The 12,169-nt window shown below is 47.3% G+C and overlaps 4 protein-coding genes across 4 annotated transcripts; 2 read left to right on the top strand and 2 right to left on the bottom strand.

Annotated features, from left to right (window-relative positions):
• The first annotated feature begins 49 nt into the window (after nt 1-49).
• SPPG_07951 (uncharacterized protein) lies at nt 50-3,055 on the top strand. The gene is made up of 17 exons (XM_016756102.1): nt 50-211; nt 286-303; nt 377-395; nt 457-544; nt 606-643; nt 710-727; nt 798-868; nt 950-969; nt 1,025-1,092; nt 1,151-1,301; nt 1,365-1,450; nt 1,528-1,589; nt 1,647-1,719; nt 1,782-1,839; nt 1,904-1,995; nt 2,056-2,222; nt 2,305-3,055. Exons 1-17 carry the CDS (start codon nt 164-166, stop codon nt 2,917-2,919), a joined length of 1,692 nt encoding a protein of 563 aa, XP_016604783.1. The 5' UTR covers nt 50-163; the 3' UTR covers nt 2,920-3,055.
• SPPG_07950 (uncharacterized protein) lies at nt 2,959-6,086 on the bottom strand. The gene is made up of 4 exons (XM_016756101.1): nt 5,921-6,086; nt 5,276-5,855; nt 4,484-5,204; nt 2,959-4,429 (listed from the first exon to the last, which is right to left on the bottom strand). Exons 3-4 carry the CDS (start codon nt 5,134-5,136, stop codon nt 3,766-3,768), a joined length of 1,317 nt encoding a protein of 438 aa, XP_016604782.1. The 5' UTR covers nt 5,137-5,204; nt 5,276-5,855; nt 5,921-6,086; the 3' UTR covers nt 2,959-3,765.
• A 589-nt stretch (nt 6,087-6,675) lies between these two features.
• On the top strand, nt 6,676-10,031 carry SPPG_07949 (uncharacterized protein). Its single transcript, XM_016756100.1, has 4 exons — nt 6,676-7,670; nt 7,729-8,471; nt 8,539-8,627; nt 8,697-10,031. The coding sequence occupies exons 1-4, from the start codon at nt 7,029-7,031 to the stop codon at nt 8,753-8,755; spliced, it is 1,533 nt and encodes a 510-aa protein (XP_016604781.1). The 5' UTR covers nt 6,676-7,028; the 3' UTR covers nt 8,756-10,031.
• A 23-nt stretch (nt 10,032-10,054) lies between these two features.
• SPPG_07948 (serine/threonine protein kinase) lies at nt 10,055-11,839 on the bottom strand (the record flags this gene model as incomplete). Its single annotated transcript, XM_016756099.1, has 3 exons — nt 10,055-10,569; nt 10,655-11,083; nt 11,158-11,839. The coding sequence occupies 3 exons, from the start codon at nt 11,837-11,839 to the stop codon at nt 10,055-10,057; spliced, it is 1,626 nt and encodes a 541-aa protein (XP_016604780.1).
• Between the last annotated feature and the right edge of the window lie 330 nt (nt 11,840-12,169).

The following is a 12,169-nucleotide window of genomic DNA, read 5'->3' as shown; positions in this document are numbered from 1 at the left end:
ATTTGGCATAATGAAATGAGTCACCTCGTCGGCGAACGTTTTCAAGATCTCTGCTTTGCATTCTGATTTCCATTTTGGATTATTGTTGGTGGGGATTTCTTTGGAGTAGCATGGCGCGGGTCCTTTGTCGGCATTTATCTTGTATGTGCATGAGGTTTGCCCCATGGAGGAGAATTTAAAGAGGAGCAGAGTTATCCTCCACGTTGATTTGGTACGACATGTCACTTTCCAAAATGCGAATTTACAAGCATTAGTGTTGACCCTACCTTTCTTGACGCTTGATAGGATGCATTTTATTGTCAGGTATGATGTTGACATCTTACCCATATTTGGTCGCATTCGCGGTCCTGACTGGGTACCGTCGTGCTATGCTCAGGTGGAACATGTGCGGCTGGGTAGATATCTGCAACTCCTGCACTCTGGCAATGGCAGTCATTCACGTGGTAAAACTTTTAGGCATACCCATTGATGTGCCATTGTGCGTACAACAATGGCAGGGATTGATTGCGGTCAATTACGCTGCTCGTGCTGCGGGTATCAAACGGTAGCGTAACGTGGCTCGCGCGGAGGGTTTTGTGTAAAGACCATGCTGAGGCTCTTTATAGGCATTGTACTGTCGGGGAAGCCGCAAAAATGTGTCCTGGTGAGTGAACTAGTCAAACTGGGACCTGATGCACATTTTCATTTACACGACTGTCCACTTGGCTAGATGTCAAGTTGGTCCATGGTTGGTATTTGCAACTATTTTTCGTTGCACCTTTCGCTTTGCTGCTTTGCTGAATGGAAGTTCCTTATAGTTGCAACCTATGCAAATGGAGAGGCAGAGCCAAAATATCATACTGAGAATGTAACAGCCAAGACGCACAAGGTAGGTAGGGACTCCATATATGGCATCATTTACGTAGGGTGACGGTAAAGGACTCCATTAACAGCTGCATGTTCATTATAGGTGTCTCTAGAGCCGTATCGGTATGTTCTCGTAACGTTTCTTGTTCTTTCAACGAAACCTAATGGCGAGATGCAGACGCGCAAGCAGAAATGTGATGGCTATATTTAAGCGCTTCTGCCCCAAATTCCAGCGAGCATCCATAGGTAGCTTGTTACCTGCTGCCTTCTTTTGGAAATTCACATTTATATGATTTGTCTACAGATGAAGCATACCTGGACGTTACCGACATGGTCAATACCCGCATTGCGTCTTTGGCGCACATACCCCAAGACAACCAAGGAGAACCGATTGTGCAATGGGATGGTGCTGGGATTCTAGTTGGTGAAGAATTATCGGAGTCAAGGGGATGGCGGTGAGTCTCGTTACGACTCACGGCGATGGCTTGGTAGATGCAAACTCATCAGATGGAGAATAGAGATTTGCAACTCCGATTGGCTGCTGACATTAGTCAAGAGATTCGTGATACGGTTTACAAAGAGTTAAACTACACTTGCTCTACAGGTACGTTGCCTACATCTTGTGGCGATTTAGTCTTCTTACGCACTTACACACCTCCATGACCTTTTTGCATGTGGCAGGCATTGCCCATAACAAGACACTCGCCAAACTTTGTTCTGGCATGAATAAACCAAACAAACAGGTAGTTATTGGGTTTTGAGGACGCAACACATGTTCCGGCGCTCATCACCACCTGTAGACGATCATGCGCGAGAGCCAGGTGTTGAAATATATGGAGACACTACCAATGTCAAAGATTCGGTTTCTGGGAGGTATGCCTTTATGAACTGTTTGATATCAGAATTTATTCTAACGCCATTGATATTGGATATAGGTAAACTTGGTGCAGAAGTGGAATCCGAATTGCAAGTAGAGATGGCCGGTGATTTGTGGTGTGTATCAATTGGACAGTTGGGAAGAGCAGATTTTCTCATGAGCAACGCTATATGGCGACAGGAAATTCTCTTTGGACGCACTCAAAACCAAATTTGGGGACGCAACAGGTGTCTGGTTGCATAACATCTGTCGCGGAATATGCAATGAAGCAGGTAAGCCCATGTGATTCTTGCCAGGTCATCAGAGTGTTACGACTCACCCAAATAGAATAGTGCAAGAGAACAGTGTTAACAAGTCAATGGGTGCTTGCAAAAATTTGAGACCTTCCATTACGAACGATGATCAAGCACGACATTGGTTGGGAATCTTGTCTAGCGAGTTGTTTACACGGTTACAGGATGATTATGAGATGAATCAAAGGTGGCCAAAGACCTTGGCGGTGAGTTCGACCATGGGTTTCAGAATCAGTCCATATAGCATCCTCATTTTGTTTTGGTTTTTTCGTTTATTTTTGTTTTCAGCTTCACTCCAAAGTCGATATGTTTGCAGGCGGGAGACGATCAAAATCTGCACTCATGCCGCCGCGTCATCATGTTTCTTCACCCGACGACATTCTCGCCAAAGCATGGACGTTATTTCGAGGCGAGCGCATGTATCCCTGTTCGTCAATTGCCTTGACTGTATCTGGATTTGTCCAGGAAGAGACTGGGAGTGAGGTTTTGACAAAATGGTTTGGAAAGGCGTCAGCGACTGGCTCTGCTTTGGGTGATGGTGGTGGACATGCAACTGCTGCATCGCATGCTGAGCCCACTCCAACATCGCCGCCCCCAGAACCACACGGATCCACGGGACGTCCCTTGGACGTTTTTGCAACTCCACAACCACCGGGGACAGTCGCGTGTCCTAAATGTAGTAAAGCGATTGGTCAAGACGAGAAATCACAAGCAGAGCACGCTGATTACCATTTTGCGTTGGATCTCCAACGAGCGGACCGTGAAGGAAATGTCCAACGAAATGAGACGGGCCAGAATAGTCAAGGGAGTGTGGGTATAAAGAGAAAGCAGAACACTAGTAATGGTGGAAAGAGCAAAAAAGGTAAACTGACTAGCTTTTTTGACAAAGCTGGAACCAAGTAGTAGTAAATAAAAGGCTTTTCAGTACGTGCGAAAAATGGTGGGAGTTCAGCCAAGATGCGTTTTCTGTTGATTATTTTCTAGCAATGTATGAACCAACAAGTAATTCCTATATAGCAAAAAAAATGCAAAAACCCTATTCATATGTTTCCTTTCCTTTTGTTTCTCAAATCTTTTTCAGCGCAGGTTCCAGCTTTTCCTTAACATTCAACAGCTCTTTTCTCCTTTCCGATACACGCTTGGGCTCTTTCACGTGGTCCAGAGGCCAGTTATTGAGTATCTCCCTCGCACGACCAGAAAAATCCTCAAAGAGAACAACCTCGATGACATATAAACAAATGGCGTCAATGTACCGTTTTGCGGCAGTCTTGCAGTAGGCATGAATCGCAAAGGTCATGTCCTCAATGGCATACTGTTTGTTGGATGTGGACACAAACGGGCGGACGATATCGAGGAGAGATTGAGCATTACATGTCCCAAAGGCCCCAGGTGCCACGCACTTGATCTTTTTTTCGACATGCGTCAAGCGAGACTTGCCGAGTGTTTCAGTAAAGTAATGGTTGTACGTCATCGGCACCGATTGTTCACTCCTAAACATGGTGTCCGCATGCTTGTACATATCCTTTTTGCACTCGTCGACAAACTCCTCAATTGCCCCATGAAACGTGGCGCTAAGACGTGGACTGAGTTCCTTCTCAATAACATAGTTCATCGTATCATGGAGTAGGACACAGACAGCATCTGAAAAAAAAAGATAGTTGCCAGTAGCATGTTGTGAGTCGTTTGCATACCCACACACCATCTCACAGAAACAACGGATTGAGAGTTAACAATAACGAAAAATTATGATCAACGCATACCAAAATGGGCCTTGGTGATTTTATTCCATTCCGCTATGGTTTCCCTTACAAGGGCAACAAAGGGTTCGTGCTGCAGGAACCCAGGAAGTTCTCGCCCTCTAGATTTGCTGATCGTACCCTCAATGTCCAATTTTGAAATTTCATCCTCTGAAACAGTTTTGAGGATAGTAGCCGAAAATGTCTCATTTAGCCCCTGGATCTTTGCCCTGATGTAATGTTCATACGGATACTCCAGCAGACTGTAGTGTCCTTCAATCAAGGGCCGCACTGTGTCAACGAACTTGTTTGTGTTTGCGACCAACAAGGCTCTGCGTGCATGCTCTGTGTCGAGAGTAGGACCGAGGACGTCCAATTCCTCGTTGCATTTTGCCAACTTGTTGCGGATTTCCAGTTTGATTTTAGGAAACTCTTCATCCACGAGATCATAGAGGATGTCCTGCAATTTGCTTCGGAGAGATTCAACACCTTGGTTATTGGACGGAATGTCATTCCAGGGCTTTTTATCGAAGAATGTCTTTTCTTTTTGGCAAGCAAGCTCAACCGAGATGTCCGCTTGACAATCATCGTAGCTTCTGTTGCGTATGAGATGATAGCCAAGTTCCAGCTCCATTTTCCTCCCACTCATGACCTCAACAATCTTGTGTTCTGTACCACTACAGAAAAACATGAGATATTGTCAACATAGAGCGAGACGATGAGATACCTACCTGTCCATCAGGTCTGGCTTGGTGATGACGCATATGGTACGCTTCCCCATTGGATCGTGCTTTTCGACTTTTTGCATCACGACGTTTGTTTCAAAGTCCTTGTTGGCGGGTATCACGGCCAGTACAATTGTCTTGTCATTGGCGATATAAGTTTCTGCAATGTTTTCAATGTCTTGGACAATGGTGACCGCTTGACCAGTTGAGCGTGTGTGGACGTAACCAGGAAGATCCACAAGCGTTAACATTGGATACTCGGGACCACTCAGCTCAATGGTGAGAATGTCCTTGACAACCGTCGCACCGGTAGTACCTTGCATGAGAAGGGTCTTGGCGTGCGAAATGACGTCGCTGACCTCGTTTGGTTTTTTTGGGACCTTAAGCTTGGTGCATCCATCACGTTCCGGCGACAAGGACACATTGGCGTGGAATTTTGAAGCTGTGCGCATCACAACTTGCGTAGCAAAAGTGGTGCACATTTCTATATCCTTTGGAAACGTGATTTTGGAGAGGTATTCCAAAAGACTGGACTTTCCGCGGCTTTGGTCGCCTATAACTGCAATTTGCGGCAGGGAGATGTGAGCAGTGAGACCCAATTTGCGGATCTCATCGATCTTGTCCAATGCCGCTTGGTTGGTGCTTTTGATCAACGTCATTGTCGTTGGGTTCGAAATAGTTGAGGTGGGAGAATTGACAGGGAGTCTCCAAGAGGACGATACAAAATCTGAAAACCACAGTGAGCCCTTTTTGAATCTTGCTAGCCATGTAAAATCGTCGAAGCATATGTCTGCAAACCTCGGCAGCTGTACAAAAGGGCGGTGGATGGCAATGACCGAAGTGCCTTAAGTTGGCTGCCGGATGACAGGAAGCTTGGGAGTGTGAGAATGCTGTGGCAAGTGTCAAGGCTTGCCTTGCTAGGCGGACGTGGGAAACTCTCCAAGCCTCCCCCATTGTTTTCTCACGCTCACTCAATCTCTTGAACGCAAAAACGAGTTATTCTGTATCATCATCAAGAGCCATCATAAACGTCCAGTCGCAAATGTACTAGCATGAAGGTACATCCGATCATCTATTTGCCCCCTTCTTGACTGGGCCTTTTTCGCACTGACGGAAGCCTGACGTGACAGATGCCAAAGAGTAAGCAGACGCAAAACGCGCAACGATCTGGGCGAGATGACATTGTGACCATACAAACCGATGGAGCATGTTTATGAATGGATCTTGAAAGGCGAAGAGAAGACAAGATTCATCGAAATGACGATCGAAACGAAACGAATGTCATGGTCAAAGTCGTATCGCCGTCATCGTTCATTCCGGCAAACCAGGGGAAAATTCCCATCTAATCTGCCAGCAACGAGGATCGAACGCGCCCTGACTGGACCGACGACGGCTAAATTGTGGAGCTGTTTGAACACATTGTGTAATGAACTTGAATCTCACCACCGTTTGACGTGCCGTTTTTTTTTTTATATATAATTTCAACACAAATGTGCTGAGATGACCGTCATTTCTTCAACGCCCGTTTCTACGCCAAGGTCACAAAGAAAATATGAAGCGAGAAATGCATGGAGAGAAAGTTGGGGGAGACCACGCGAACTGTTGTTGAACGCGCCGGCGCCCTTTTTGGTTTGCACACATGGCAGCCATTTCGCAGATCGCAAGCGGGCATTTGTCTATAACCAGCAACGCCCAAGGACGGGGCCTGCAGCAATGAACAAACGAAACGACAGCAACCAAACTGAAAAGCCATGTGGATCCTTGGGATGGGGGCTCACATCTAAAATAAAAAGAAAACCTACAAGATCAAACTAAACACCGAGCCATGCGGTGATCGAACCTCCGAACGGCTTTTTTGGAAGCGCAGAGAAACCTTTGGCTCCCTCACCGTTTGGCGGCGCTCCGTCTTGCTTCCGTTTAAAGGCTAAAAGCTCATTGCCACCGGTTTGTATCCATTTGTCGCCATATCCAAATTCGGGCCATTTGGAAATGAAGAATTTGAACAAATGTGGATCCAATACGTCACATGCGTGGAATGCACTCCAATCTATTGGAATCTCTGCACCCCATTTGAGGCTTTTGGGTTGTATATCTACACCTTCTTGTTGTTGATCTAAGCTATAACCACAACCCAAAGAAATAAGCGCGTGGGAAAAAAGTTGGGTGATGGTTTTTTTGCCTTTGGGATTTTGGGACTTAAAAAGTCTCGTCGTCGTCGTCGCCTTCTTCTTCCCTTCCGCCCTTTCCGCCCCTTTCCCCCCAGCTACTCCCGGCATCTTTGCCCTTTTCGTCCTTCTTTTGGTGGTTCATCCTTCTTTTTGCCGCCCGCTTGGATACACGGCGAAACGAGAAAGAACGGATCATTGGCGCGGGCTGGGGAGAATAGCATCATTTTCGTTTTTGAATCATCCTCCTCTTGCGTGTTTTTCTCGCATTCCCATTTCGTACAGTGGTGAAATCAACCCGAAAGGCATCATCGTTTCATACAGCATATCTTGTTGACTTTTGTGCCATCCTCCAAAACGCCTCTGAACACGCCAAAAGAAACACTATGACCTTGTCCTTTTTTCCTCTCGTGTCGCATCAGCAACATCCGCGTCCGGTCAAGGGAGCTGCAGGACGAATTTCAAGTCCGGTATTAGTCCATGCAACAACAGCATCAACAACGACAACACCGACGGCGAGTCCGATAGCACCCAAACCAGTCACGTGCCATGTCAAGGCCGAGTTTCCTTCTCCGCCATGCTCGCCACTCGAAGACAATATGCTGGCCAATCCGCAATTCCACATTGACGCGCGATTATTTGCACCGCTAATGGCCCACGACGCGACAGAAGCTGTTGGACGCGTGGATGAGGGCTACTGTAGTTGGGAAACAACGCACATGTCGCCGATTGAAAGAGCTCTTCATTGCGGTTTGGATGAAAGTTACGGAGCGGTCGACTTGCCAATGTCACCTGGAGCCCAGCATCTCCACTCGATCGCGCATGATACAGTTGCCCTAGAAAGCTATATGAACGGGATCCATCTGTCAGACTGCCAACCGCAACTTTTACCCGACCCTTCACATCAATCCCTGAACGAGAACATGCTCCGCCATCCGGTGTATCCTGCTGATTATGAATGGGGACTTTCTGGGTGGGATGCATCTAATTCGGAAAATATGGCTATGACGGATGCCATCTATGGAAAGGTTAGAGACTGTGTGTGGAATTACAGCATTCAAGGGGACTAAAGTTTGGCATTTGCAGCAGAGCGGGTCTACAGATGTGGTGACAAACAGCCCCATTATTACAGACTTACCTCGTGAACAGGCGCAATTCTATCAAATGTCGACACCAGTCAGCCCAGCCAATGTCTTTGCTCCTCCGAGCGTAAACGACATGGAAATGGCCCTGCACCCGACAATTCAGACCAGCTACGAATTGACGATCCCACCCTCCCTTCTCACACCGCCGGCACCTTGTTCACCTGAGGATGACGCGCCGATGCCAACTGTCGTCTCTCCGACGATGGAAAATATTCCCTCTTCGCCAATGTCGCCGCTGACACCCATTTCTCCGGAACATTTGTCAGCTCCATCGTCGCCGATTGCATCTCCGCCGGCCCAACCATTCTTTGGGGAGCTTGTTTTCTCGCCCTCTGAACCGACGATCAAGACTGAATCTCCAAAGAGCGCAAAGACTCCCCGGCATCGCAGCACATCGTCCATCTCTACAGTGTCCTCTTTTGGTGATGCTTCCACGTCTTCATTCTCAGACATTGACCCTGAGGAATTTTCTGAAGGGGGAGTGTGCTCTGACACCAAAACCGTCTACCTTTTCGTCAATGAGAGTCATGGCTGCGACGACAAGAAGCAGAAAGGACCTCGTGGAGAGCACAACTGCTTCAAATGTGTCTGTGGAAAGCTTTTTAAAAAGTTGTATAACCTCAAGAACCACTACAAGCAGCATCAGAAGGACAAGCCGTATGTCTGCGAAGTCTGTAAGCGCGGGTGAGTACAAGATTTCCGTGTGCCTCTCGTCCGTCTCAGGCTCACAGGCTATTGCCATTCGTTTAAGATTCATGCGTAAACACGACCTCAAGAGGCATTCCACCACCCACTTGGAGAATTTCAAGCCTTACTCGTGCGAGGATTGCAAAACGACATGTACGTTTGGCTCTCTACTGGTCATTAGCAAGAATCCAATCAGAATCTCATCCTTTCTGTTACTCATAGTTACCAGGCTCGACGCGTTGCACCGGCATATCAAAGCCAAGCGGTGCAAGGGACAATAGATTCTTGGATTCTCCATCACACCGAGGATAGCTCTCACCGAAACCCATAAGCCATTTGATCGAATAACCTGAACATCCAAAAGCAAAAAAACAAAAAAAAATCACCAGCTGCCAGCAGGCACGTTAGAACTTCTACGCATTCTTTTATCCTATCGAATTCATCGAATTTTTTTCACCTACGGTTGTGCGGCTTTGTCGATGACGACCCATCATTTTTTCCCTTCGCTGCCTCTCCGCCTCACACCTATTCGAACGAACCATCATGTTTGTTGTGTCAACCCCTTCCCAATTTTCTTGTCTTTCTTTTTCATTCCCTCCTGCACGTACTTTCCCTTTTCCGTACTCTTATCCGTACCTAATTTGTTTCCCCGTTGCGACCCGGCGCTGTTTAGCGTCTCGATGGGCTTTTGTTCCTCTACCGAAATCGACTGATTGGTGGAGGAGCGCAAAGCGCATACTGTTTATATCCCATACCCTCGACACGAATTATACCTGTTATCGACTCGTTTCGCGCCCTTTCACCACGCCTCTGTATATGCGTTTATATTTGTGTATATGCCTCATATTTCGGATACGCCCGCCTGTCAGTATTATTTCCGGTATATTACTTTTGTCAATATCTTAGGCGCATGGATCCTTTTTGTTTTTCCTCTCCCCCCTATCCATCGCATTTTTTCCCCGCTTTTGGGGAGATTGCCTATTTGGATTGTGGCGGGGGTGGGCGAACAGAAAGGACATCCTTTCCCCCAACCTCTCACGCGAAGTGACAATCAAAGCCCCTCTACCCGATTAGAAGCTAAAGGAAATATGCAGACGGGCCGGAACTCATCGAAACCTCTTTTTTGAACGCGAATGCATTGTATATAGGCTGTGGACCGTTTTTTTCTTACATATATAGAGAGGGCGTGGATCGAGTGAAATGGTTTGTATATACTCGAGTGGGGTGGGATAAGGTAGCTTTGGGGGGGACTTTTGATTTGGTCTGGATGTGCATGATGATGGGAAATGAAACAAAAAGAAACATCTCGTTTTTTTGTTCAGTTCCGCAGTCTTGTCCCCCTTTTTTTTTCTGTAGTCTCTTGTCTAGTATTTTTTAGTTTCCCTTTTTGTGTAGTTATCACGGATATTTGTCTATGGACGGATGGTTGGGTTCGTTGCTAATGGCTTTTGGGAGGTTGGTGTCGGCCTTGTGTGTGTATGTGTTTTGTTAAGATAGAGAAGACGTCAGTATTTTCAGTACATGATTCGTACCTATAGATGATTTTGGTTAAACGCATCGTATGTATTATTTCTTTCCTACTATTTCAACTTTTCCAGTGTTGCCAAAATCTGTCCTATCGTCGGCCTTACAAAAGGCTCTGGGGCAAGACATCGATGGACGATTTCCAGCAGCTCTTTCCTCACAATGGAAGCGCCCGTGACGACTTCCCCCAGATTAAACCTTTCACCTTCACAGATCTTCCAGACAATGTATCCATCTTCCTGCCCTTCCCAAGGTGTCCTCCTCGTCAAACACTGCCATATCAACACTCCAAATGAATAAACATCTCCAGCAGTAGTAATCTGCTTGTCCGTCAAAATACATTCAGGGGCAGCATACCGCGGCGCAATCCGCGCCTTGGATTCAGATTCACCGTCGGGACGACTGGCGCTAAAGTCATTCAGTCGGGCCCGCCAAAAAGTGCGCGGCTGTTGGGATTGACTAAAGCTTAAAATTGAGTTTCTGACGGACACACGGGCGGGATTTTTAACTCGTTCGAGGAGGACGGCGCCTGGGCGGATACGACCGTGGGCGAAACCCATTTCATGGGTTGCTGGTTGGTAGAAATAAGGATTTTCAGTTAGGTTCTTTTTCTCAAAACCAAAACATTAATGTCGAATTGGAAAACAGTTATTTACCGGACAGGGCCTTTGCAACATCACTGAGAATGCTCACGGCTCGAGCATCCGGCAACTCAAACCGTCGATTCCCCAAAATAAAGTCCAAATCACCTTCATAGAGATCCGTGACAATAATCCTTGGGACGGTACAGTATCCAACAATTCTAGCAACATTTTCGTTGGTTGCTAATGCAGCCATGATGGTCACCTCCCTTACAAAAGCGGCGGAAGCCTGCTCATCACTCTCTGCGGCATTGCGCCAAACGTGTTTGATGGCTACACGACGAGGAATGAAGCCCTGGTCTTTTGCAAGCGTTCCAGCGTAGATTCGCTTTTCGTTGCTGTTGCTTGGAAGAGGCTCGCCGATGCGTAGGTCTGTGTTGTAATTTAATTGTAGGCGTTGGGGGAGACTGGATTCTTCAGGTATGGATGCAGGTTGAGCAGGCCCTGATGAGTTTTGACAAAATGTTTATATCTTCTACATTCATTATGCGTTTTGTTCATGACGAGTTTTCCCATACCTTTTCCAGCGCGGCGCAAGGCAGAAAACCTGCCCGTGGAGGTCCGCACCGACCCACCATCTTTACTACCGCCCGCGACCGGTGGAAGTGAAAATCTCATAAGATCTCCTTCCTTGGGATCTTTCGGGACCGGCGGAGACGAGAATCGGATAAGATCCGTTTCATTTGTGACTTCATCTTCAGGAATGTTACCCAACATATTGCCGGACGACCCTTGCATTGCTCTTTCATATGTCCTACGCCGTGTATTGTCCTGTAATGGTTCATCTGCAATGACGACATCTGTATCTTGTTTCTTTTCAACCATTTCACCAGTGGAAGCCGGAGCGTAACCAGCGGGCGGTACATTCAAATTCACTGGGGCACCTAGAATGAGTGATAGGGGCCGACGAAGCGCCGCCGACAATCGGTTCGCCGTCTTCCGAAGCCCTGCACCTATACCATCCATAAAGTCGGCTCCAAGAGGCAGAAGTGACCCCCGTTTATCAAGTTGTTCCACACGATGCCTCACCATAGCCGCCTCCCATTCCTGAAGCCGTTGATCAGTATTTAGAGCTCTTCTCCTCTTATTTCGTGTCCGAACGCATGCAAGACATGCAAATGCTCCCACGAGCCCAAAAGATGCACCAATACCAGGTATCCACCAATACTGTTTGATCCATGTTGGCGGAGGTGCAAGCATTTCGATTGGAGAACCTAACGACTCGCTAGGGGTTCCTGACACGGATTCGGAAGTAGATGGGGTGCCCGTCTCGTGTTGAGTCGATGAGGACGGACCGATGGCTGGGGTACTTGACAGTTGGTTACCTCCTGCGATCACCTCTGTTGTCGATGTGATGGAAGACGTAGAGATGAGGAGCCTGTAGCAGACGAGATGGTGGCAGCAGGAGACGAAACACCCGCGGAAGAAGATGTCACAGATACACTAGTAATAGTGCTCCCAAAAATGAGAGATGTACTCGTAGCCGACAGGGAACTACTTGCCACCAAACTCGACGACGTGACTTGATTA

Source organism: Spizellomyces punctatus (assembly GCF_000182565.1).
Source record: "Spizellomyces punctatus DAOM BR117 chromosome Unknown supercont1.18, whole genome shotgun sequence".
Lineage (NCBI taxonomy): Eukaryota > Fungi > Chytridiomycota > Chytridiomycetes > Spizellomycetales > Spizellomycetaceae > Spizellomyces > Spizellomyces punctatus.
The sequence above is the reverse complement of the archived record's forward strand: the minus strand, read 5'-3'. Positions and strand labels throughout refer to the sequence as shown.